Below are 27600 nucleotides of genomic sequence, written 5' to 3' on the forward strand. Positions count from 1 at the left end.
CAGTGGTGACATCATCTTTGATTCCTCCTGTTCCCTTGCCTTAACCAAGACTTTCTGATTCTATGTAATGTCTATCTCACTAAACCCCTGCTATCCTACCCTGGTTCAGGCTACTGGATGATGACAGTAGCATTGCTGCCAGCTCTCTCTCTAATCCATTTTACATATCCTGCTAGTCTGATTTGCAAAAGCATAGATCTGATCACATGAACCTTTTGCTAAAAAACATTCAATGACTCCTCATTGCTTATAAAGCAATGATTCTAGAAGCAATCTGGAATTGTCTAAATTTAGTCTCACATCCAAGATCTAGCATTAGCTAGTTCCATCTTTGAAACATTTCCTGTTCCCATTCTTTTACTTCAGTCAAACTCACTATTAATTGTACCCAGTTTGCACTTTCTTAGATCAATGCTTCTTGTTATATTGTGTTACTGGAATACTGTTCTCCACATACTCAAATCTTGTCCATATCACTTTGTTGAAATTATATCGTTTCAAAAATCATGACCATTTATTTACCAAATAGAATAAAGTTCACCTCAAATGTATTATTCTTTTGAATACTTATAGCACTCTGAGTAACGCACCCGCCCCCGTAGCTTTTGTCACTTTCTACCTTGTTTAACACTGATTACTATACATATTCTCTTCCCTACTAGATCTTACTGCCTATTTATTTAATCTTTGTTTCTCGCAACATCTCCCACATAGCCTTGCAAAGACTAGTTTCTCAGGAAATCAGAAGGAAGTTTTTGAGTGAATAACCCTTGAAATTATTAGAAAGCCCTACTGTAAAGTGTATACATGAAATTAGATTATCTAGGAAAGAATTTGAACTGATAGACAAGAGCTTAAGTTTAATATTATGTTGCTACTTTGGAGAGAAAGCTCTGCAACAGTCCTTCAAGGTAACTTTGAGATTTATAGATACAACATTTTCCCCCCTGAGCTAGCAGAGGAAGAGGGTTCATTTTTTTGTCAGTTGGGATGCCACGTGTACAATTTAACTCAATCACTTAGGCTTTTGTGATTTTTGCTCATTTCATATGAAGTGCTATACTAGAAAATATAAGTTTTCTGTTGCCTTGGTTAGGATAACTCCTATTTATTTTTCTAGTCAAAGCTTAATATTTATTTCTTCAGCACCGTTTTTCCTGACCATCTGTCTTGAGTTAGCTCTCCCTCTTATGTGTCCACAGTGCTCTGAAGTTCTTGAATGTGGGAAACAGTAAAGTCCAAGTTTGAAAGTGACTCTGTTTAAACTCCATGGATCTGTTCTTCCCGTACCTCAGTAAAATCTCGGGTAAGGGGGCTTCCCTGGTGGCGCAGTGGTTGAGAGTCCGCCTGCCGATGCAGGGGACACGGGTTCGTGCCCCGGTCCGGGAAGATCCCACATGCCGCAGAGTGGCTGGGCCCGTGAGCCATGGCCGCTGAGCCTGCGCGTCCGGAGCCTGTACTCCGCAGCGGGAGAGGCCACAACAGTGAGAGGCCCGCGTACGGGGGGAAAAAAAAATCTCTGGTAGGTCTTGGGGTTACTTAATAATTAAGAAAGTAGTTCTTTCTGACAGCAACATGAAAGAGTTCAGTCCCGTCTGATAATCACACTCCAGGCCAGTTAGTGAAATATTAAAACTAAAAGACCAAGTAACTCCATTCTCCCTTGGCTTAGTTCCATTCTACCTTGGCTCCCTCAGCTGCTCTGAGACGTGAGCAGCTGCTTCTCTCTGTCCTCAGTCACTTTTTCCTGAGACAGTGACTCCTGTCCTGAGACAGGACTCAAGAGTAGATTAGGAACAAGTACGGTTTTGTGTGGCTGTACCAGTTGTCCTCTGACCTTGGGGCTGCAGAAGCCCATGCATGTTGCTGCTCTTTCTCTCCTAGGGGCCACTTCGGGGGAGTTTCTCAGAGACCACCCCCCCACCCCCCGCAGACTTTCAGACTGCAGTTCTTTTAGCATTAGAAGTCAATGTCTTTCCTTCAGCTGTCTGCTTACCCCTCCCCCTTCAGTGCCTGGGTTGCTGGCAGGCTGGCTCGTCTCCGTTGGGGTCCTAGTGCTCTCAGGTTGTTCAGGAGTTCTCATTTACTAGGATCCCAGGTCAGCTCCTTCTGGGGGGAGGACATCTAGTCCCCAGGAAACAAGAAGAGCTAATGAATAAATACCTGGATGGTGGGAATGCAGGTCTCTCCCAACTCAAACTGGGGTCTCGTTGCTTTGCTGCATCAATCCCATCCAGCCAAGCCCTTACAGCTTTTAGCTTTTCAAGGGTGAGTCAGGTATTCTTCCATAGGCTTCTCAAGCTCCAGTGGGCACGTGCCCAGCTCCCTGAGTAAAGTCCCTCTCAAGTGACTAAGCCCAGTGACGGGGAGGCAAGCCCCTCCCACCACAATGGGTGGGACTAGGGGAAGCCCAGAGCCTTCAGCTTGTCTCTCCAGAGATGTCTGTCTTCTATTTCTCCTAACTCTCATGAATCCCCGAGGTTCTTATAAATCTTTGAGAGGAGTCATGAGCTAAAAGTCACAAGATCTGTTTTTAGACCACCCCCTGCAAATCCTCACAGGGGTCCAACATCTCAATTTGGAACGTGGAGCTTCTGATAAAACTAAACTGAGGTAACAGTATACATTACATTTGAATCCTGTTAAACAGTATTAAATTTTAATAATTTTGTTTAACATCTTCCTTCCTTGGACAACTTAAAACCCATGAGAGCAGAAATCTTGTCAGACTTAACTCATAGAACCCAGTGCTTGGCACAGTGCCTAGAATATAATAAGATGCTCAATAAATACTTAGTGAATGATGCATGAATCAATAAATAAAATTCTTATCTTTCTTGAAAGATATGAACTAATCTTGTAAGTCTGGTGAGCCACAATACTCATTTTTCAGAGGCGAGTGCATAGAGGTACACACAATTATTAAATTTTGAGACTCGTGTTTCCTTTAATCAGTCCTCAAGTAAGAGTTATTTTCTTAGTGTGTATTTCCTCAGGAGGAGAGTAATAAATCTATTTCAAAAATTATTATTTCCCTCTAAGTAGAGGCTACATATTTAAATATGGTTAGTTAAGTAGAAGAAAAAATTGAGAGGGAGAAGGATTGTGAAGAATGAAGTTCTACTTAGTTTAATATTAGTCAATTATATTAGCCAATTAATGTTCATTATAGTTACTATTAGTCAATTTATATACTATAAATAGGCTGTACCATTTTCTTTCCTTTTTTAATGTCCTGCATTTGATAAATTTCAGAGGAGCAGGGATTGTGCCTGTGTAATTCTTTTTACTGTGTGTCGCCCTGTATCATTTCCCACTCTAAGAGGAAGTAAACTCAGTACATACTTTCCTGATGATGACAGGAAGAGACGACACACTTTACAGGAGGGGATGAAGAGGAGAGAGTGGAGAGTGTAACAAAGGAGGACAGCCCCCAGGTTGCTGAGGAAACTATGCCAAAGCTATCATCTCTTTGGTGCTCATAGCTTGCCCCTGCAAGAATTCTTGTCATGATAAATTTCAGGCTTACGTTTTTCTTGTGACAATGTAAGACTAAGAGAGCATTCAGGTGATGCATTCTCTGGGGAGTCATACTCCTAGTTCAGCCAACATAGCACCGAGAAGATAACTTGTCTCATGGCCTTTATCCCTGCCACGTCTAGCTGTGATTCTTCCAGTGCAGCCTGGCTTCCTCAGGCTGCCCTGGCCTTCCAGGAACCACATTTAGGGCATCATCTTGCCTTTGGTGTGTGAGAGTAATGGCTTCCTAGAATTGTGCCTCATTCTTCTGGGCTGTTTCCTGCTGAATAGCTGGTAAAATAGCGATTGAATTGATTTATGCTACTGAGATAATGAGTCACACCTTCCAGGTAAGTTATCTCCATTTCAATACCTGGACTTTCAACACCATAATCCTAATTTTTTGCTTCTGTCCTTCTCCCTTTCTTCCTGCTTTTCTTTCTTAGTATAATTTTTGAGCACCTCACCTGCCGCCAGGCATTAGAGTAGGCCCTGGGGATGCAGATTGCACCCCTACTTTCCTGGCAGTCATGTGGAACCTGGGCTACCACTAAACTCTGGAAGCATAATATATTTCATTTCTGAATCCATGAACAGTCTCCCCAACCATTCAATCATGCTCTTGCTCATTTGGCAGGAAAGATAAAATCCATTCACCATGTTTGTCTCAACAGTCTAATGGTGGAATATGTTGTTGCTATGGAGATGAAGAAATATTTTGACTAGGAGAATAGTTTAGAGCCCCTCAAATTACATTTCTTGGCCTACCCGTAGAGCTAGTCTCTACACAGCTGTCTTCCCGGGAGGAATAATCCAGTTTGCCCTGTCCTGTTGTCTCTAGCTGTGATAACCTCAAGCAACTCTTTTAGTCTATGTTCCAGATTTACTGCAAATATGCTAAATGTATGTCCCCCACCCTCCACTTTGTAGATGACATACTATGAAGCTTAAGTACCTGTGCTTAGATGCCCTAACCTGCCCATCAGAGTGTCTCAGTGTGTTCCCTCTCATTTACCCTCTCTGGTTTTATGAAGAACTAGTTCCACACACAGGCATATCTCTCCATGAAATCATATTTTTTAAATTTCTCAGAAATTTTTTCTTTTAACAGAAAGTTGTGGATTTTTATTTCATTTTTAAAATTTCATATATATCCTTTTATCCTTATCTTCTAAAGGGAGTATCAAAGAAAATAGATCTGTAAGTAATATCAGGATGCAATGACTCATTTCTCCAAAATTAGCATACTAATTTGATAATACGCTCTTTCCCACATTAGCATTTGGCTTTCCTTCCTGTATAAAAGGGAGTTTACTTTCCTGTTAACACATTAAACAGGACTAACTATTTTTTTGTTTTTTCTGTTCCCTGGGATTGATATTGATGCACCAACAAAAACAAAACATAAAATTATAATAAAAAGAGATGAAGATCATTTAAGTAAAGTAGTAAGTTCGTATTTAATAAAAAGATAACATACACTTGCTGAAAATGAATTATATTGACTATTATTCCATCATATTTCTATCAAGTTCATACTTAAACTCCTGCCCAATAAAAATTTATTTTTAAAAAAGAAATTACAGCTCAACAGTTACCTACTGTATAAGATTTTCCTTTTAAAAACTGAATTAATGTATTTAACTTATTTATTGTTGGTTATTTTGCTTTTTAAATAACCATTATATATATGACTATATATTAATTAACCAATGAATTAATAAATTACCCCTTCTGGGCCTTTTTGCTCATTTCTCTTCTATTTAACATTTTCACTATAAAAGGTGACCTGAAACAGTGAGAAATTGTTCAAATCAGTATATTTTATAGTTTATAATAGCAAGTTGGTAAATGTTTTTACCACAAGTATGGAAATAATGAAGTATAATGAGAGACAGTATTTTGAAATGCAAGTTACACACTCAAATATTCAGAGAGGCCAGGCATGTGGCATAAAAAGAACTAATTGTTGCCAGATCTCCCAGTTTTTCAAGAGCAGCTGTAATTCGCTTTTATAAATTTTCTCCTGATTTTTGAATCTTGGAAATTAATGTTAAAAAATACTATGCTGTTCTGCAATGCCAACAGTTCTAAACTATTCTGTGCGACCCTCTGGATGATCTGTTGTGACTTATGTGATAGTTGAAAATGTGGGTTTTGTAGTTGGCTTGGGGTTCAGAACACAAATACTACTGTGGGACCCCGAGCAAATGACTCGGCCGTACCGCACTTCATTTTCTTACCTGTCATATGGGGGTAATAACTGTATCTCTCTCATAGTATTTTGGCTTATTGGGAGCATGGGAGTTAGGGGACATCTGAGGAGCTCCAAATCTGAAAAGCTGAATTCTCTTGGAGTTCACTGCTTTGTTCTTTGTTTCACAACAGCCCTCTTAACATTTACCCAGGGGAAAACAAATTTTATGAAGAATAAGTGAGCTAAGCTGTCCTTAACATTCTCCCTTCAAACTCAGCCCTTGAGGTACCCTCAGCCCTGCCTTACCATCTTTCTCAACTCTTGTAAATTGTTCTGGCCAACACAGTATATCTCAGTCCACAAGCTCTTCTTCTTCTTTTTTTTAAATAAATTTATTTATTTATTTTTGGCTGTGTTGGGTCTTCGTTGCTGTGCGCAGGCTTCCTCTAGTTGCGGTGAGCGGGGGCTACTCTTCGTTGCGGTGCACGGACTTTTCATTGTTGTGGCTTCTTGTTGTGGAGCACAGGCTCTAGGCATGCAGGCTTCAGTAGTTGTGGCACGTGGGCTCAGTAGTTGTGGCTCGCGGGCTCTAGAGCACAGGCTCAGTTGTTGTGGTGCACAGGCTTAGTTGCTCGGCGGCATGTGGGATCTTCCCGGGCCAGGGCTCGAACCTGTGTCCCTTGCATTGGCAGGCGGCTTCTTAACCACTGCGCCACCAGGGAAGCCCCACAAGCTCTTCTTACAGTGTCGTGTTGACACTCTTCCCATCAACTGTTCTATGTTTCCTCTCCTTAAATGAGAGTAAAATGTAGTGACTGCCTACAGTAGCCATGCTGTAAGGAAACCCAGGTGTATTTGTTTCCTGGCACTGCCATAACAAAGTACCACAGAAAGGTACCTTAAAACAACAGAACTTTATCATCGAACAGATCTGGAGGCTGGAAGTTTGTAATCAAGGTGTTGGCAGGGCCACACTCCTGCCGGAATCATTCCTTGCCTCTTTCTGTCTCCTGGTGGTTTGCTAGCACTCCTTGACATTCCTGACTTAGGTGTATCACTCCAATCCTCCATCTTCACAAGGCATTCTCCCTGTGTCTCTCTGCATTGTCTTCCCTCTGCATATCTGTCTCTGTGTCCCCTTTTTATAAAGGACACTAGTCATATTGGATTAGGGTCCATGCGAATGACCTCATTTTAACTTGATTACTTCTGTAAAGATCTTATTTCCCAAAATTCGACTTTTAGCACCAGATCATAAGGAGAGGCCACATGTTGGCTTAGGTCTCATCTGACAGCCAGTATCAATGGCCAGTCACACAAGCGAAGGAGCCTTTGAGACTACTCCGGTCCCAGCCACCATGTAACTGCAACAAGATGGTAAATATTGAGCAAGAACTTGCCTAGGTGAGCACAGGCAACCCCTCAAACCATGACAGATGATAATATAGTGATTTTTTGTTGCCTTAAGTCATTGAGTTTTGGGACCATGCAACAATAAATAACCGGAGCATAAGTCACGATGAGATGGAAAAGTTTTGTCCCCACAGGGGCCCAATATACCCTACGGTTACAAAGATCTTTTAGGACCTGTGGCTGCATCAGGCCAGCTCTGCTTCTTGTCTAGGCCTGCTCTGGCATTTTTCAAAGTCTTACCATTTTTAGATTCCTAAAGGCTCATTTTTCACCTTTGAACAATTCTCTCATTCCTTGTAAGCAGCAATCAATATGCACCTTTCCTTTAGGTCCTTCCTTGGCATTTATGGTGTATAGTTGATTTACAGTGCTGTGTTAATTTCTGCTGTACAGCAAAGTGATTCAGTTGTATGTATATACATTCTTTTTCATATTCTTTTCCATTATGGTTTATCAAAGGATATTGAATAAAGTTCCCCGTGCTATACAGTAGGACCTTGTTTTTTATCCATTCTATATATAATAGTTTGCATCTGCTGGTCCCAAACTCCCAATCCATCCTTCCCCAACACTCCTTCCCCCTTAACAGACAGTTAAGTCTGTTAAGACAGTTAACAGAACAGACTTAACAGACAGTTAAGTCTGTTCTCTATGTCTATGAGTCTGTTTCTGTTTTGTAGATAAGTTCTTTTGTGTCATATTTTAGAGTCCACATGTAAGTGATAGAATATAGTATTTGTCTTTCTTTTTCTGGCTTACTTCACTTAGTTTGATAATCTCTAGTTCCATCCATGTTGCTGCAAATGGGACACAGAGACCGAAAACAGCTTGGAATTTCAAATGTTTGGAACTAACGTATCCTTCCTCAAAAATGCTAACTTAGTTTTCTACTATAAATGCTGGAAGCAGAAAGGAGCAAAAGTTCAAGCTTAAAATAATGTTACCAATGTTTTAAAATTCATATTTTATTTTTATCAGAGTAATTTGCAGAATTTTGGAAGTCAGATAATTTTAAATGGCTTAAAATGAAAAATAGCATCTGTACCTTCACCCCAATTTCTGCCCTCTCCAACCCTCAACCATTTTCAACTCTCCTAATTTTTTTTCTGGATTCACTTTTATATTTCTAAGTGATGTGCTTACACTGCTATTTTATAGTTTCTTAGTTATAGATGTTTCTGTAGAGGAGTATATAGCTCTCTCACTATACAACAGCCCTCCTCAGAGAATACTCTTTCACTCCCCTTACCCTCTCAATAAAGTTAAATCACCATTTTGGTTAAATCAGTAGTCATTATTTCTATTCATATGGATATGTATTTATTGCTCATAGTTATGCCATGTAATGTACTATGATATCACCTTTTTCTTATTCAAAAAATTTCCCCTTAGGTTAATAAGGCCTTTTTTTCTACCATTTTGACACAAAATTGTTTGCCAGAAGTATAATCAACTAATTAATTAATTCTAACATTTTTATTAAATAAATTTGACATGTAACATCGTGTAAGTTTAAGATGTATAGTGTATTCAGTATATTTATATACTGTAATATAATTGCCATTGTTACAATATTTATCACATTACATAATTATACTACAATATTATTGTCTATATTCATTATACTGTGCATTAGGGCTCTGTATGCATTAGGTCTCTATTTGTTACAAGTCTGTGGCCTTAAACACCATCACTGCCCCCCACTCCCACGCCAACCCCCTGGTAACCACCATCTTACTCTCTGTTTTTTACAAGATTGATATTTTGGGGGGTTCCGCATATAAGTGATAATATTTGTCTTTCTCTGTCTGACTTATCTCGCTTAGCATAATGTACTCAAGGTCCATCCATATTGTTGCAAATGGCAGGATATCTTCCTTTCTTATGACAATGGAATCCATTGTGTATATGTACCACATCTTTTTTTATCCATTCATCCGTTGATGGGTATTTGGGTTGTTTCCATATCTTGGCTATTGTGAATAAAACTGTAATAAACATTGCATTGCAGAGCAGGTATCTTATCAAAATCCTGTTTTCATTCCCTTTGGATATATATGCAGAACTGGAATTGCTGGGTTGGTAAATCTACTTTTAATTTTTTGAGGAACTTCCATATTGTTTTCCACAGTGGTTGGACCAATTTACATTTCTATCAACAATGTAAAAGGGTTCCCTTTTCACTACATCCATGCCAGCACCTGTTGTCTCCTGTGTCCTTGATGACAGCCATTCCAACAGATGTGAGGTGATATCTTGCTGTGTTGTGTTTTTTTGTTTTGTTTTGTTTTATTTATTTATTTATTTTTTGCGGTACGCGGGCCTCTCACTGTTGTGGCCTCTCCCGTTGCCGGAGCACAGGCTCCAGATGCGCAGGCTCAGCGGCCGTGGCTCACGGGCCCAGCCGCTTCGTGGCATGTGGGATCTTCCCGGACCGGGGCACAAACCCGTGTCCACTGCATCAGCAGGCGGACTCTCAACCACTGTGCCACCAGGGAAGCCCCTTGCTGTGGTTTTGATTTGCATTTCCCTGAATGATCAGTGATGTTGAGCATCTTTTTAAAACCTTCAGCACATAAAAGAGGCAATTAACAAAATGAAAAGACAACCTACAGAATGGGAAAACATTTTTGCAAACCATATATCCAGTAAGGGCTTAATACCTAAAATATATAAAGAACTTGTAAAACTTAATAACAAAAAACAATCTGATTTAAAAATGGGCTGAAGAACTAAATAGGCATTTTTTTTTTCCAAAGAGGACATCAGAATGGCCAACAGGAACATTAAATATTTAAATCAAAACACTTCTCTGGAGCTCTCTGTCACTCTACTCCAGTTTTAATCATTGTTTTCTTTTGTCTTAAGATTTCACTTCACAATTATCCTGGGAATTCGTCTTGTATTTATTAATACATAAATAGTTTCCAAGAAGCAATTATTTCTGTGATAATTTTTTTCATATTATTTGATAGGATAATGATAACTCTTATTATTTGAATGTTGGAGCTCCTGAATATAAACTGCTGGTCTTTTTTTCTTTAATTTCAATCATTTTGTTCCACTTTCTAAAATATTAGGTCAGCTTTACGTTTAAACTCAATTGACTTTTAAAAATTTCTGCTATTGGAATTTATATTTTACATATATTTATAAAATATATAATATATTTATATATTATATATATTTATAAATATATATAAAATATATTTATATTCTACTGAATGAATACAAAAAATAGAATTTCTGTTAAATAGCTTCTCTTCTACTTTGGATGCCATATCTTTTAAATTTGCCATGAATTATAATTTTATTGAAATTTTCTTTTGTTACCTGATTTGTTCCTTTCTTTAAAGTTTTTTTTTTTTCTTTATTGGAGTATAATTGCCTTAAAATGGTGTGTTAGTTTCTGCTTTATAACAAAGTGAATCAGTTATACACATACATATGTTCCCATATCTCTTCCCTCTTATGTTTCCCTCCCTCCCACCCTCCCTATCCAACCCCTCCAGGCGGTCACAAAGCATGGAGCTGATCTCCCTGTGCTATGCGGCTGCTTCCCACTAGCTATCTACATTACGTTTGGTAGTGTATATATGTCCATGCCTCTCTCTCGCTTTGTCACAGCTTACCCTTCCCCTCCCCATATCCTCAAGTCCATTCTCTAGAAGGTCTGTGTCTTTATTCCTGTCTTACCCCTACGTTCTTCATGACATTTTTTTTTCTTAAATTCCATACATATGTGTTAGCATACGGTATTTGTCTTTCTCTTTCTGACTTACTTCACTCTGTATGACAGACTCTAGGTCCATCCACCTCATTACAAATAGCTCAATTTCGTTTCTTTTTATGGCAGAGTAATATTCCATTGTATATATATGCCACATCTTCTTTATCCATTCATCCGATGATTGACACTTAGGTTGTGTTTCCATCTCCGGGCTATTGTAAATAGAGCTGCAATAAATATTTTGGTACATGATTCTTTTTGAATTATGGTTTTCTCAGGGTATATGCCCAGTAGTAGGATTGCTGGGTCATATGCTAGTTCTATTTGTAGTTTTTTAAGGAACCTCCATACTGTTCTCCATAGTGGTTGTATCAATTTATATTCCCACCAACAGTGCAAGAGAGTTCCCTTTTCTCCACACCCTCTCCAGGATTTATTATTTCTAGATTTTTTGATGATGGCCATTCTGACTGGTGTGAGATGATATCTCATTATAGTTTTGATTTGCATTTCTCTAATGATTAATGATGTTGAGCATTCTTTCATGTGTTTGTTGGCAGTCTGTATATCTTCTTTGGAGAAATGACTATTTAGGTCTTCTGCCCATTTTTGGATTGGGTTGTTTGTTTTTTTGTTATTGAGCTGCATGAGCTGCTTATAAATTTTGGAAATTAATCCTTTGTCACTTGCTTCATTTGAAAATAGTTTCTCCCATTCTGAGGGTTCTCTTTTGGTCTTGTTTATGGTTTCCTTTGCTGTGCAAAAGCTTTGAAGTTTCATTAGGTCACATTTGTTTATTTTTGTTTTTATTTCCATTTCTCTAGGAGGTGGGTCAAAAAGGATCTTGCTGTGATTTCTGTCATAGAGTGTTCTGCCTATGTTTTCCTCTAAGAGTTTGATAGTTTCTGGCCTTATATTTAGGTGTTTAATCCATTTTGAGCTTGTTTTTGTGTATGGTGTTAGGGAGTGATCTATTCTCATACTTTTACATGTACCTGTCCAGTTCTCCCAGCACCACTTATTGAAGAGGCTGTCCTTTCTCCACTGTACATTCCTGCCTCCTTTATCAAAGACAATGTGTCCATATGTGTGTGGGTTTATCTCTGGGCTTTCTCTTCTGTTCCATTGATCTATCTTTCTGTTTTTGTGCCAGTACCATACTGTCTTGATTACTGTAGCTTTGTAGTATAGTCTGAAGTCAGGGAGCCTGATTACTCCAGGTCCGTATTTCGTTCTCAAGATTGCTTTGGCTATTCGGGGTCTTTTGTGTTTCCATACAAATTGTGAAATTTTTTGTTCTAGTTCTGTGAAAAATGTCAGTGGTAGTTTGATAGGGATTGGATTGAATCTGTAGATTGCTTTGGGTAGTAGAGTCATTTTCACAATGTTGACTCTTCCAATCCAAGAACATGGTATATCTCTCCATCTATTTGTATCATCTTTAATTTCTTTCATCAGTGTCTTATAATTTTCTGCATACAGGTCTTTTGTGTCCTTAGGTAGGTTTATTCCTAGTTATTTTATTCTTTTTGTTGCAGTGGTAAATGGGAGTGTTTTTTGATTTCACTTTCAGATTTTTCATCATTCGTTTATAGGAATGCCAGAGATTTCTGTGCATTTATTTTGTATCCTGCTACTTTACCAAATTCATTGATTAGCTCTAGTAGTTTTCTGGTAGCATCTTTAGGATTCTCTATGTATAGTATCATGTCATCTGCAAACAGTGACAGTTTTACTTCTTCTTTTCCAATTTGGATTCCTTTTATTTCCTTTTGTTCTCCGATTGCTGTGGCTAAAACTTCCAAAACTATGTTGAATAAGAGTGGTGAGGGTGAGCAACCTTGTCTTGTTCCTGATCTTAGTGGAAATGCTTTCAGTATTTCACCATTGAGCATGATGTTGGCTGTGGGTTTGTCATATATGACCTTTATTATGTTGAGGAGAGTTCCCTCTATGCCTACTTTCTGGAAGGTTTTTATCATAAATGGGTGTATAATTTTGTCGAACGTTTTCTCTGCATCTATTGAGATGATCATATGGATTTTCTCCTTCAATTTGTTAATATGGTGTATCACGTTGATTGATTTGCGTATATTGAAGAATCCTTGCATTCCTGGAATAAACCCCACTTGATCATGGTGTATGATCCGTTTAATGTGCTGTTGGATTCTGTTTGCTAGTATTTTATTGAGAATTTTTGCATCTATGTTCATCAGTGATATTGGCCTGTAGTTTTCTTTCTTTGTGACATCCTTGTCTGGTTTTGGTATCAGGGTGATGGTGGCCTCGTAGAATGAGTTTGGGAGTGTTCCTCCCTCTGCTATATTTTGGAAGAGTTTGAGAAGGATAGGTGTTAGCCCTTCTCTAAATGTTTGATAGAATTTCCCTGTGAAGTCATCTGGTCCTGGGCTTTTGTTTGTTGGAAGATTTTTAATCACAGTTTCAATTTCAGTGCTGTGATTGGTCTGTTCATATTTTCTATTTCTTTCTGATTCCGTCTTGGCAGCTTGTGCATTTCTAAGAATTTGTCCATTTCTTCCAGGTTGTCCATTTTATTGACATAGAGGTGCTTGTAGTAATGTCTCATGATCTTTTGTATTTCTGCAGTGTCAGTTGTTACTTCTCCTTTTTCATTTCTAATTCTATTGATTTTAGTCTTCTCCCTTTTTGTCTTGATGAGTCTGGCTAATGATTTATCAATTTTGTTTATCTTCTCAAAGAACCAGCTTTTAGTTTTATTCATCTTTGCTATCGTTTCCTTCATTTCTTTTTCATTCATTTCTGATCGGATTTTCATGATTTCTTTCCCTCTGCTAACTTTCGGGTTTTTTTGTTCTTCTTTCTCTAATTGCTTTAGGTGCAAGGTTAGGTTGTTTACTCAAGATGTTTCCTGTTTCTTAAGGTAGATTGTATAGCTATAAACTTCCCTCTTAAAACTGCTTTTGCTGCATCCCATAGATTTTGGGTTGTCGTGTCTCCATTGTCATTTGTTTCTAGGTATTTTTTTATTTCCTCTTTGATTTCTTCAGTGATCACTTCATTATTAAGTAGTGTATTGTTTAGCCTCCATGTGTTTGTATTTTTTACAGATCTTTTCCTGTAATAGATATCTAGTCTCAAAGCGTTGTGGTTGGAAAAAATACTTGATACAATTTCAATTTTCTTAAATTTACCAAGGCTTGATTTGTGACCCAAGATATGATCTATTCTGGAGAATGTTCCATGAGCACTTGAGAGAAATATGTATTCTGTTGTTTTGGGATGGAATGTCCTATAAATATCAATTAAGTCCATCTTGTTTAATGTATCATTTAAAGCTTGTGTTTCCTTATTTATTTTCATTTTGGATCATCTGTCCATTGGTGAAAGTGGGGTGTTAAAGTCCCCTACTATGAATGTGTTACTGTCGATTTCCCCTTTTATGGCTGTTAGTATTTGCCTTATGTATTGAGGTGCTCCTATGTTGGGTGCATAAATATTTACAATTGTTATATCTTCTTCTTGGATCAATCCCTTGATCATTATGTAGTGTCCTTCTTTGTCTGTTGTAATAGTCTTTATTTTAAAGTCTATTTTGTCTGATACGAGAATTGCTACTCCAGCTTTCTTTTGGTTTCCATTTGCATGAAATATCTTTTTCCATCCCCTTACTTTCAGTCTGTATGTGTCTCTAGGTCTGAAGTGGGTCTCTTGTAGACAGCAAATATATGGGTGTTGTTTTTGTATCCATTCAGCCAATCTGTGTCTTTTGGTGGGAGCATTTAGTCCATTTACATTTAAGGTAATTATTGATATGTATGTTCCTATTCCCATTTTCTTAATAGTTTTGGGTTCGTTATTGTAGGTCTTTTCCTTCTCTTGTGTTTCTTGCCTAGAGAAATTCCTTTAGCAGTTGTTGTAAAGCTGGCTTGGTGGTGCTGAACTCTCTCAGCTTTTGCTTGTCTGTAAAGGTTTTAATTTCTCCATGAAATCTGAATGAGATCCTTGCTGGGTAGAGTAATCTTGGTTGCAGGTTTTTCTCCTTCATCACTTTAAAAATGTCCTGCCAGTCCCTTCTGGCTTGCAGAGTTTCTGCTGAAAGATCTGCTGTTAACCTTATGGGGATTCCCTTGTGTGTTATTTTTTGTTTTTCCCTTGCTGCTTTTAATATGTTTTCTTTGTATTTAATTTTTGACAGTTTGATTAAAATGTGTCTTGGCGTATTTCTCCTTGGATTTTTCCTGTATGGGACTCTGTGTGCTTCCTGGACTTGATTAACTATTTCCTTTCCCATATTAGGGAAGTTTTCAACTATAATCTCTTCAAATATTTTCTCAGTCCCTTTCTTTTTCTCTTCTTCTTCTGGAACCCCTGTAATTCGAATGTTGGTGCATTTAATGTTGTCCCAGAGGTCTCTGAGACTGTCCTCAGTTCTTTTCATTCTTTTTTCTTTATTCTGCTCTGCAGTAGTTATTTCCACTATTTTATCTTCCAGGTCACTTATGTGTTCTTCTGCCTCAGTTATTCTGCTATTGATCCCTTCTAGAGTATTTTTAATTTCATTTATTGTGTTGTTCATCGTTGCTTGTTTCCTCTTTAGTTCTTTTAGGTTCTTGTTAAATGTTTCTTGCATTTTGTCTATTCTATTTCCAAGATTTTGGATCATCTTTAGTATCATTATTCTGAATTCTTTTTCAGGTAGACTGCCTATTTCCTCTTCATTTGTTAGGTCTGGTGGGCTTTTATCTTGCTCCTTCATCTGCTGTGTGTTTTTCTGTCTTCTCATTTTGCTTATCTTACTGTGTTTGGGGTCTCCTTTTTGCAGGCTGCAGGTTTGTAGTTCCCGTTGTTTCTGGTGTCTGTCCCCCATGGCTAAGGTTGGTTCAGTGGGTTGGGTAGGCTTCCTGGTGGAGGGGACTAGTGCCTGTGTTCTGGTGGATGAGGCTGGATCTTGTCTTTCTGGTGGGCAGGTCCATGTCTGGTGGTGTGTTTTGGGGTGTCTGTGGACTTATTATGATTTTAGGCAGCCTCTCTGCTAATGGGTGGGGTTGTGTTACTGTCTTGCTAGTTGTTTGGCATAGGATGTCCAGTATTGTAGCTTGCTGGTCGTTGAGTGAAGCTGGGTGCTGGTGTTGAGATGGAGATCTCTGGGAGATTTTCGCCATTTGATATTATGTGGAGCTGGGAGGTCTCTTGTAGACCAGTGTCCTGAAGTTGGCTCTCCCACCTCAGAGGCACAGCACTGACTCTTGGCTCCAGCACCAAGAGCCTTTCATCCACACGGCTCAGAATAAAAGGGAAAAAATGTAGAAAGAAAGAATTAGTAGAAGTAGACAGAGAGAAAGAAAGAAAGAAAGAAAGAAAGAAAGAAAGAAAGAAAGAAAGAAAGAAAGAAAGAAGGGGGGAGGGAGGGAGGGAGGAAGAAAGGAAGGAGGGAAGGAAAAAAGAAAGAAAGAGGATAAAGTAAAATAAAATAAAGTAAGATAAAATATAATAAAGTTATTAAAATAAAAAAATAATTATTAAGAGAAAAAAAAAGGATGGATAGAACCCTAGGACAAATGGTGTAAGCAAAGCTATACAGACAAAATCTCACACAGAAGCATCCACATACACACTCACAAAAAGAGGAAAAGGGGAAAAAATCATAAATCTTGCTTTCAAAGTCCGTCTCCTTAATTTGGGATGATTCGTTGTCTATTCATGTATTCCACAGATGCAGGGTACATCAAGTTGATTGTGGAACTTTAATCCGCTGCTTCTGAGGCTGCTGGGAGAGATTTCCCTTTCTCTTCTTTGTTCTCACAGCTCCCAGGGGCTCACCTTTGGATTTGGCCCCGCCTCTGCGTGTAGGTCGCCCGAGGGCGTCTATTCTTTGCTCTGACAGGACGGGGTTAAAGGAGTCGCTGATTCGGCGGCTCTGCGTCACTCAGGCCGGCGGGAGGGAGGGGCACGGCGTGTGGGGCGAGTCTGCGGCAGCAGAGGCCGGCGTGACGTTGCACGAGCCTGAGGCGTGCCGTGCGTTCTCCCGGGGGAGTTGTCCCTCGATCCCGGGAACCTGGCTGCGGCGGGCTGCACAGGCTCCCTGGAAGGGGGGTGTGGATAGTGACCTGTGCTCGCACACAGGCTTCTTGGTGGCGGCAGCAGCAGCCTTAGCGTCTCATGCCCGTCTCTGGGGTCTGCGCTTTTAGCCGCGGCTCGCGCCCGTCTCTGGAGCTCCTTTAAGCAGCGCTCTTAATCCCCTCTCCTTGCGCACCAGGAAACAAAGAGGGAAGAAAAAGTCTCTTGCCTCTTCGTCAGGTCCAGACTTTTCCCTGGACTCCCTCCCTGCTCGCCGTGGTGCACTAACCCCCTGCAGGCCGTGTTCACGCCGCCAACCCGAGTCCTCTCCCGACGCTCCGACAGAAGCCTGAGCCTCAACTCCCAGCCCCGCCCGCCCCGGCGGGTGAGCAGACAAGCCTCTCGGCCTGGTGAGTGCTGGTCGGCCCTGATCCTTTGTGCGGGAATCTCTCCGCTTTGCCCTCCGCACCCCTGTTGCTGCGCTTTCCTCTGCGGCTCCGAAGCTTTCCCCCTCCGCCACCCGCAGTCTCCGCCAGCGAAGGTGCTTCTAGTGTGTGGAAATCTTTTCTCCTTCACTGCTCCCTCCCGCTGGTGCAGGTCCCGTCCCTATTCTTTTGTCTCTGTTTATTCTTTTTTCTTTTGCCCTACCCAGGTACGTGGGGGGGTTCTTGCCTTTTGGGAGGTCTGAGGTCTTCTGCCAGCGTTCAGTAGGTGTTCTGTAGGAGTTGTTCCACGTGTCGATGTATTTCTGGTGTATCTGTGGGGAGGAAGGTGATCTCCGCGTCTTACTCTTCCGCCATCTTCCCGGAAGCCTCTGTTTTGTTTTTTCCTATGCTTATTTTCTCTTTCGAACTCTGAACTCTTTTAGCTCTAGGGTATTTGTGGAGTCGCCACATGCTATCAGGGGTCTGTATTATATTGGGTCTCTCTCCCTGACAAATCCTTTAAAACTCTTTCTTCCACAAGAGTTATCCCCCAGGGCACTCTAATAAACATCCAGCACAGAAAACTCCATTGAACAGACTATTTCTCTGGAAATCTAACCTGTGACAATTAGTTTTGAGAGAGATAAGTTTGGCATAAGAGGGAGAATATATATATATTTCATTCCTGGTCTGGCCCCTGTAGTGAATTTGGGCCCCTCTAAAGAAAAGTGTCAGAGGCAGAAATTAAAGTTTGCATGAAGTACCTGCTGAGATAGTGGGCAAAGACTGAGGGCCACTCTGATTATGGGATGACTCACAGATATTTTAATGAGATTCTGGGTATAAGAAAAGTTGCTTGATGGTCATGCTACTATTGGAATTATTTGTGAATATATATTGGAATGAACCATGACATTGTCAATATTCTATCAATTTTTGTCCTACAAAAACATTTCACAAGGGTTAACCTGAAATAGCTTTGCTTCTTGAGAACAAATTCTATCCTTTCAAGTCAATATTAGGTCATATTTAATTTTTATTTCCACCCAGGATCTACCTTAGGGCTTCACATATTATAAACCTCAAAAATAGGTTGGCCAAATGCAAGGACAACTTTTGGAAAAAATGAAAATGAAAGAAAAAGCCTTCTGATTTTGTCCAGAGACAAACAGGAAACAGGGAAACAGATAGAAAAACAAGCAAGAGACTGTTTTTTACAGTCAGTTTTAGGTGAAAATTGGAATTGTCATGTATTTGTTATTTTACAGAGAAGATGAGAAGAGACCACATGGGAGAATTTATACCATAAAATAATCTGAACTTTTTCAGCTCAGCATCATAATGAGTATAGATGGCAAAAGAGCAGCAGAAACCAGAAATCAGATGAAGACTTTGAAGGGATAAAATGAGACTGGTCTTTGCTAGTAACTGGTAAACCACAGAGCACTTGGTTAGGCAGAGCTGAGATAAGATTGCTGTGTGAGCTACAGACTGTGTGTTTGATTTTTGCTTATGTTTAATAGACATTATTTATGAGAACAGCTTTAGGTTCACAGCAAAATCGAGCAGAAAGTACAGAGATTTTCTATATACCCCTTGTTCCCACACATGCATAGCCTTCTCCATTATCAACATCCCCACCAGAGTGGTACATTTATTACATTGGTTGACACATCATTATCACCCAAAGTCTATAGTTTACATTAGAGTTCACTCTTGGTGTTGTACATTCTACGGCTTTGGATACCTTGATAGTGACAAGTATCCACCATTATAGTATCATACAGAATATTTTCACTGTCCTAGTAATCCTCTATGTTCCTGCTATTCATCCATCTTTTCCCCCAACCCCTGACAATCACTGATCTTTTTACTATCTCCATAGTTTTATGCCTTTTCCAGAATGCTATACGTTTAGAATCACACAGTACATAGCTTTTTCAGATTGGCTTCCTTCACTTAATAAAATGCATGAAAGTTTCCTCCACGTCTTTTCATGGCTTTGATAGCTCATTTCTGAGTAATATTTCATTGTCTAGACATACAACAATTTATCCATTCACCTACTGAAGGGTAACTTGGTTGCTTCCAAGTTATGGCAATTATGAATAAAGCTGCTATAAACATACACAGGTTTTTGTGTGGACATAAGTTTTCAACTCCTTTGGGTAAATACCAAGGAGTGAGATTGCTGAAGATATAAGTATATGTTTAGTTTTGTAAGAAACTCCGTAACTGTCTTCTAAAGTGGCTGTACAATTTTGCATTTCTACCTGGAATGAATGAGAGTTCCTGTTGCACCACACTTTTGCCAGCATTTGGTGGTGTCATTATTCCAGATTTTGGCCATTCTACTAGGTGTGTAACGGTGTCTCGTTGTTTTAATTTACATTTTGCTGATGGCTATGAGCACCTCTTCATAGGCTTATTCATCATCTGTATATATTCTTTGTAGAGGTGTCTGTTATTATCTTTGGCCTCTTTTTTAATCTGGTTGTTTGTTTTCTTATTGTTGTGTTTTCAGAGTTCTTTCTATATTTTGGATAACAGCCCTTTATCAGATGTGTCTTATGCAAATATTTTCTCCTGATTTGTGGCTTGTCTTTTCATTCTCTTGGCAGTGTCTTTTGCAAGCAGAAAATTTTAATTTTATTGAAGTCCAGCTTATCAATTCTTTCATTTATGTATCATGGCTTTGGTCTTATATCTTAAAACTCATTGTCAATCCCAAAGTCATCTAGATTTTCTCCTGGTATCTTCTAGGAATTTTATAATACTGCATTTTTCCTTTACGTCTGCAATACATCTTTTAAAAATAATTTTTATTGGAGTATAGTTGCTTTACAATGTTGTGTTAGTTTCTGTTGTACAGCAAAATGAATCAGCCACACATATACATTTATCCCCTCCTTTCGGACTTCCTTCTCACTCAGGTCACCACAGTGCATTAAGTAGAGCTCCCTGTGCTATACAGTATGTTCTCATTAGTTATCTATTTTAGACATAGTATCAATAGTGTATATGTGTCAATCCCAATCTCTCAATTCCTCCCACCCCCCTTCCCCCTTGGTGTCCATACATTTGTTCTCTATGTCTGTGTCTCTATTTCTGCTTTGCAAAAGGGATCATCTATACCATTTTTCTAGAGTCCACATATATGCGTTAATATACGATATATTTTTTTCTCTTTCTGACTTACTTCACTCTGTATCACCAAAAAATCTACAAACAATGCTGGAGAGGGTGTGAAGAAAAGGGAACCCTCATGTACTGTTGGTGGTAGTGTAAATTGATAGAGCCACTATGGAAAACAGTATGGAGTTTCCTTAAAAAACTGAAAAAAGAACTACCATCTGACCCAGCAATCCCACTACTGGGCGTATACCCAGAGAAAACTATAATTCAAAAAGACATATGCACCCCAATGTTCATAGCAGCACTATTTACAATAGTCAGGACATGGAAGCAACCTAAATGTCCATCAACAGAGGAAAGGATAAAGAAGATGTGGTACATATATACAATGGAATATTACTCAGCCCTAAAAAGGGACGAAATTGGGTCATTTGTAGAGATGTAGATGGACCTAGAGACTGTCATATGATACACTTTGAGTTAATTTTTGTGAAGGGTATAAGGTATATTAGACTTTTTTGTTCATTTGTTTTGTTTTGCATGTTCAGTTGGTCTAGCGGCATTTGTTGAAATGACAGTCTTGGCTCCATTGCATTGTTTTTGCTCCATTGTCAAATATCTTACGATCATGTTTATGTGGGTCTATTTCTGGTCTTTCTCTTCTATCCATTGATCTATTTGTCTATTCTTATGCCAATACCATACTGTCTTGATTACTGTAGCTTTATAGTAAGTCTTGAATTTAGGTGGTGTCAGTTCTCCAACTTTGTTCTCCTTAAATATTGTGTTGACTATTCTGGGTCTTTTGCCTCTTTATAGAAACTTGAGAATCAGTTTGTCAATAGCCACAAAATAACTTGCCTGGATTTTGATTGGGATTGCATTGAATCTATAGATCAATTTGGGACACCTTTACAATATTGAACCTTTGTACCCATGAACATGGAATATCTCTCCATTGATTTTAGTTTCCTTTGATTTATCAAAGTTTGATAGTTTTCTTCATATAGATCTTATACATATTTTTTTATATTTATAACTCAGTATTTCATTTTTATGGGTGCTAATGTAAATGGTACTGTGTTTTTAATTTCAAATTCCACTTGTTCATTACTGTTATACAGAAAAGCAATACCTTAAAATATACTTTTGTGTAACCTTTGTACTAACCTTGTATCCTGCAACTTGGCTATAATTGCTTATTAGTTCCAAGAGTTTTTTGTTGATTCTTTCAGATTTTCTACATAGCCAGTCATGTCATCTGTGAACAAAGACAGTTTTATTTCTTTCTTCTCAACAAGTATCCCTTTTATTTCCTTTTCCTGTTTCATTGCATTAGCTAGCACTTCCAGCACAATGTTGAAAAGCTGTGGTGCTTTTGCTTGCTTTGTTTCTGATCTTAGTGGGAAAGCTTCAAGTTTCTCACCATTAAGTTTGATATTAACTGTAGGTTTTATGTAGATATTATTTATTCAGTTGAGGAAGTTTTTCCCCATTTCTAGCTTACTGAGAGCTTCTATCATGAGTGAATGTTGAATTTTGTTGGATGTTGAATTTTGTCACATGCTCTTTATGCATCTGTTAAGGTGATCATGTAATTTTTCTTCTTTAGCCAGTTGATGTAAAAGATTACATTAATTCTTTTTTGAATATTGAGCCAGCCTTGCATACCTGGGATAAATTCCACTTGGTCATGGTGCATAGGCTTTTTATACATTGTTAGATTCACTTTGCTAATATTTTGTTGAGAATTTTTGCATCTGTGTTTATGAGAGATATTTATCTGTAGTTTTCTTGTATTGTCTTTGTCTGGTTTGGTTTTAGAGTAATGCTGGCTTTATAGAATGAGTTAGAAAGTATTCCCTTTGCCCCTATCTTCAGAAAAAAATTGTAGGGAATTGGTATAATTTCTTCCTTAAATGTTTTGTAGAATTTATCATTTGAACTTATCTGGGCCTGGTACTTTTCGTTTTGGAAGGTTATTAATCATTGATTCAATTTCTTTAATAGGTATAAGCTTTTTAGCTTGTCTATTTCTTTTTGTATGAGTTTTGGCAGATTGTGTTTTTCAAGGAATTGGTCCATTTCATCCAGATTATCAAATTTATGGGCATAGAGTTGTTCATAACATTCCCTTATTATCCTTTTAATGTCCAAAATATGTTTGATTTTTAAGAGTTTGTATAGTTAACCACTAAATATTTCCTTAAGAAATATTTTAAAACATATTGTCTGTGTCATTATAGAGTCATAAAGAAAATTGTTACATATATTTTTTAAAATTTCTTTAATTTTTAAAAATTTTATTTTATATTGGAGTATAGTTGATTATGCTATATTTTAAAAAATTATCTTTAAAATTCAGTTTTCTGAAGTTTTGAAAATTGTTTATCCATTAACTATAAGATCCATGGAATATTAGTAAATTTTTGCTGAAACAAGTACAGTGTAAATATTTGTAGCAAAATGTAACCTTTTCTACTTGTGACTTGTGAGCTATAGAAGATGGAACTAAGTTATGACTGTATCTATTAAGTATTTATACATGAAATATTTTATTATTATTATTTATTTATTTATTTTTGGCAGTACACGGGCCTCTCACTGTTGTGGCCTCTCCCGTTGTGGAGCACAGGCTCTGGATGAGCAGGCTCAGCGGCCATGGCTCACGGGCCCAGCCGCTCCGCGGCATGTGGGATCTTCCCGGACCGGGGCACGAACCCGTGTCCCCTGCATCAGCAGGCGGACTCTCAACCACTGCGCCACCAGGGAATACCCATGAAATATTTTGAATAAATATAGTCACTATGCTATGTTATATTGTATATTTATGTTGTTTTGTATAACAGCATACTTCCTCTCCTACTTCATATATCCAGTGTTGATGCTACGGACATCTTAATAAACATTTTTTCAAGTAACGAATGAACCCGATCCCATTAACAAGTTTACCGTCTTTGAAAAAAATCATATCTATATTTAGTCAAAAATTTATTTTAGTAAAAAATTAATGAAAACTTCAAATTAATAGAAATAATTTATGATACCAATTTTAAATTTCTGAAAGGCATACAAGACTCAGGCATGTCCAAGGTTACCATGAAACTATTAGTTTCAAGTTTATACACTCAAACATCTCTCCAATTCTCCCACACCCCTGCCCCTAGTAACCACGATTTTACCCTACTTTTATGAGTTTGGCTTTTTTATTTTATTATTTTTTTTGTGGTACGTGGGCCTCTCACTGTTGTGGCCTCTCCCGTTGCGGAGCACAGGCTCCGGACGCGCAGGCTCAGCAGCCGTGGCTCATGGGCCCAGCCACTCCGCGGCTTGTGGGATCTTCCGGGACCGGGGCACGAACCCGTGTCCCCTGCATCGGCAGGCGGCCTCTCAACCACTGCGGCACCAGGGAAGCCCGACATTCCATCTTTAATTATGCAACTCCATAGGAAATTAAACTTGGAAATGTAATATTCACTTTTATTTCACACCTTTGTTTCCTAACTGCCTCTATTCTAACTACAATGTCCCTCAAAATGCTATTAAAAGTAATTCCTCAAAATTCACTTGCCTCAGCTTTGTCACTCATGGTTGTAAGTGATTTCATTGGTTGAAAGTTCATATACCTTAAACCCTTTTAGCATAACTGGAGTGCTCATGCTCCAAACTATTAATGTGGGCTGGCTATTAATGCTTAATAGGATTTTCCTTTATATTTGAAATTGCTAATTTTGTTGGTTTTCTTCCTTTTCTTTTCCTCAGTCTGACAATTTAAAAACTTTTTTCAGTTTTATTGAGATACAATTGTTTTTCTTTTGGGTGCTGATATCCCCCCATGCTGACATAATCCATGACCTTGGCAGCATACTGTGTTTTTCTTGAATGATTTCAAAATTTGTTTTTGATTTTTGTTAATTTGAATTAAGATTTAGTATAATTTTCTCCTTCTTGTATATTTTCTCCCTTATATACTGCTACTTAAATTGAATGCATTATGATATGTTTTAATATTTTACATACAATTTGTGCATTTTCTCTGTGTAATTTCACTTGGAAGGTTTTTTTCCTGCATTTAAATCATTGAGGTACAGTAGACCCCATTTGTTTCAAATTTTTTTCTTCAGAATTTTCCTCAAAACAGTTATTACTTCCTTATTTCTTAGGCTACAAATAAAAGGGTTTAGTAAAGGAACTACTTCTGTAAACACAATAGCAGCTGGTATATCTTTATCCCATTCTTCAAGCAAATTTGGTCTAATGTGCATGAAAAAAGAGATCCATAAAATAATGAAACTGACAAAAAGTGGGATGCACAGCTAGAAAAGGCTTTGACCCTTCCCTCTTTGGATTTCATTTTGAAAATAGTAAAGAGAATGTAGGGATAAGATATTAAGACACTACCTATTGTGAAGACTTGAATTGAGCCTGAAAAGATAAACAGTACCAGTTCATTGACATAAGGGTCAACACAGGAGAGCCTATATAAAGGAAGAATATCACAATAAAAGTGTTTGATGTGATTTGATCCACAGAAAACTAACCTAAATAGAAGCCCTATATGAATCATAGAATGCAGGTTTCCAGCTATGTAGGCCCCTGTGGTCATCTGAATGCAGAGTTCCTTTGACATCCTGGTATGGTACTGCAGAGGGCTGCATATGGCCACATAGTGATCATAGGCCATTACCACCAGAAGAAAGCAGTCTGCAGTTTCAACAGTGCAAAGAAAATAAAACTGTGCCATGCATTCATAGAGGGAAACCGTTCTGTTTTCAGAAAAGAAGTTCCTTAACATCTTAGGAGTAATGGCACAGGCACAGCAAGAATCCACGAGAGTGGGGTTGCCCAGAAAGATGTAAATTGGTGTGCAAAGATGATGCTCTTTTGAAATCAGTATCACCAGGCCAAGAATCCCCACCATGGTGATCAGATAAATGGCAAAGAACACCACAAACAGAAGGGTCTTCAGCTCTGGGTAGTCTGTAAATCCTGTGAGGATAAACTCATGTTTTACAGTATGATTTTCTTTAGCCATTCCTGACTCTGCTGTTGAGAAAAAGTTGTGGAGAAATGAGGTACTAATTTATAATATGCCCAATTCAACTCTTGAGCTCTCTCTGGCCCAGAAGGACGAGGAACATCTTCCATAATGCCTTCACAAGTCACGTGGATTTTGGTGTATGCCCATTTCTCTGGGCGTATCAATCTCCAGGAGCTCTTAACTTTTAAGCTAGTTATTTAACATTTTCCCAGCATATTTTCAAGAGAAAACATCAGATTAGATGCACAAAGATGGCTTTTGAGGTCTTGAGAGGAATATTCAGTGCAAAAAACTTCTCTATATGGATTAGCTAAAGCTGATTCATAATTTAGGTGTCAGCAATTGGTATCAATGTTCCCAAACAATTTCAGTGACAGTATCTGTACAGATTAACAGTGTTGTTTGAAAGACTATTTTTGTACACCCATGTTCATAGAAACATTATTCAGGATAGTCATAGGTAGAAACAACCCAACTCTCCACTGCTGGATGAATGAATGAACAAAATGTGGTATAGACAAAAAGTGGAATATTATTCAGCCTTAGAAAGGGATGAAATTCTGACACATGTTAAAGCATGGATGAAATTTGATGACTTTATGCTAAGTGAAATAAGCTAGGCATAAAAGGACAAATATTGTGTGATTCCACTTACACGAATTAAAGGTTGTCTGGGGAGGGAAGGAATGGGGAATATTGTTTAATGGGTACAGAGTTTCAGTTTGGGAAGATGAAAAATTTCTGTAGTTGGATGGTGATGATAGTTGCACAACAATATAAACTTAACGCCACTGAACTGTAAATACTTAAATATAGTTAAAATGATAAATTTTATGTTATATATTTTTTCTACTATAAAACATTTAAAAAAACTATTTTCATGGTCTTTATGGTATTTATGATGTCATTTAGGCACACAATATAAAATTGCTCCTGTGTTCATGTGCATATTAAAATCTAAAGAAATTTAAATGCTATCAAAAGAAATTGAAGCATCCTTAAGGGTTAAAAATTGATAAATTCAGGGTTTCCCTGGTGGCGCAGTGGTTGAGAGTCTGCCTGCATTTTGGAGAGAAGATCTCTTTCCTTTGGCTTCCTGCAACTGTTTACTAACTTTTAAACTCAGACTATTTGTGACTGATACATTTAGAAACAATATTAGAAATGAACATTTGAAAGCTATATAATTTGAATTATTATTTTTTCATTAAATGCCTTACTCTTGATAACCTGAAGTCTAAAAAAAATGAACATTTTAAATCTAGGTAATTTGAATAAGTTTTTTCATTAAATGCCTTACACTTGCCAACTTGAAGTCACATAACATAGTTTTCCTTCATTTTCCCTAGTTGATGATAATTAATCAGACAAAAATAAGTTTTACATTGATATTTTATTTCTCTAAAAATCAAAAGATAAACTAAAAAGCTCCTTAAAATTACATCAGGGGTTTAAAAGAATGGTTTAAAAATATATTCCTTCCTCATATAATTTATTTAATACATAGGGAATGTCTGACACAAAAATTTTAAACAACATTTCATTGTAGAGGCTGTTAAGCTGTAAGTTATATGGCAAACCACATTTTTAAAAGAAGTTCACAAAACTTTGATAAGGTTTTCTGTAATTACTATAAACATATGCTTTTACTTATCTATTTTTGGGTAAATTTAGCCTTCTCTTAAATTCAGAAGTGATGCAAATAAATGATAGTCATTTGTCCAGTTCTTACACAATGGACCTTAGGGTAGAGGAAAGACTTTAAGGAACTTAAAAAATTTAAAAATAAGAATTGCAAGGCAAAAACCTTAAAGAACTTAAATAAATGTTTCTGGAGGTTAATATTTCTACCAAAAATTTTTTAAATTCTTTCCCACCTGGATTTCTCCAATAAGAGTTTAATAAAGGCTAGATGGTTGCCTGATGATGGTTATTAAAGTAGATCCAGAAATAAAACTCTATCATCTTGATTGTTTAGAAGAATACTTCTACCAACAAGTCAATGATAATATTTATATCATTGCTAGAGAATGGTTCAAATATTTTAAATAATTCTAAAGAGATTTAATTGGCATTGACATCAGAGTACTTCCTGAGAGAC

The 27600-nt window shown here is 37.9% G+C and overlaps 1 protein-coding gene across 1 annotated transcript; it reads right to left on the reverse strand.

Moving 5' to 3' along the window:
- Positions 1-15417: 15417 nt before the first annotated feature.
- On the reverse strand, positions 15418-25493 carry LOC137224532 (olfactory receptor 5K1-like; the record flags this gene model as incomplete). Its single annotated transcript, XM_067737275.1, is given in 3 exon segments — positions 15418-15453; positions 24571-24731; positions 24734-25493. Coding segments are annotated over 3 exon segments (957 nt in total), but the record flags the coding sequence as incomplete, so codon positions are not given.
- Positions 25494-27600: the final 2107 nt, after the last annotated feature.

The sequence above is a fragment of the Pseudorca crassidens genome, chromosome 5 (assembly GCF_039906515.1).
Source record: "Pseudorca crassidens isolate mPseCra1 chromosome 5, mPseCra1.hap1, whole genome shotgun sequence".
Lineage (NCBI taxonomy): Eukaryota > Metazoa > Chordata > Mammalia > Artiodactyla > Delphinidae > Pseudorca > Pseudorca crassidens.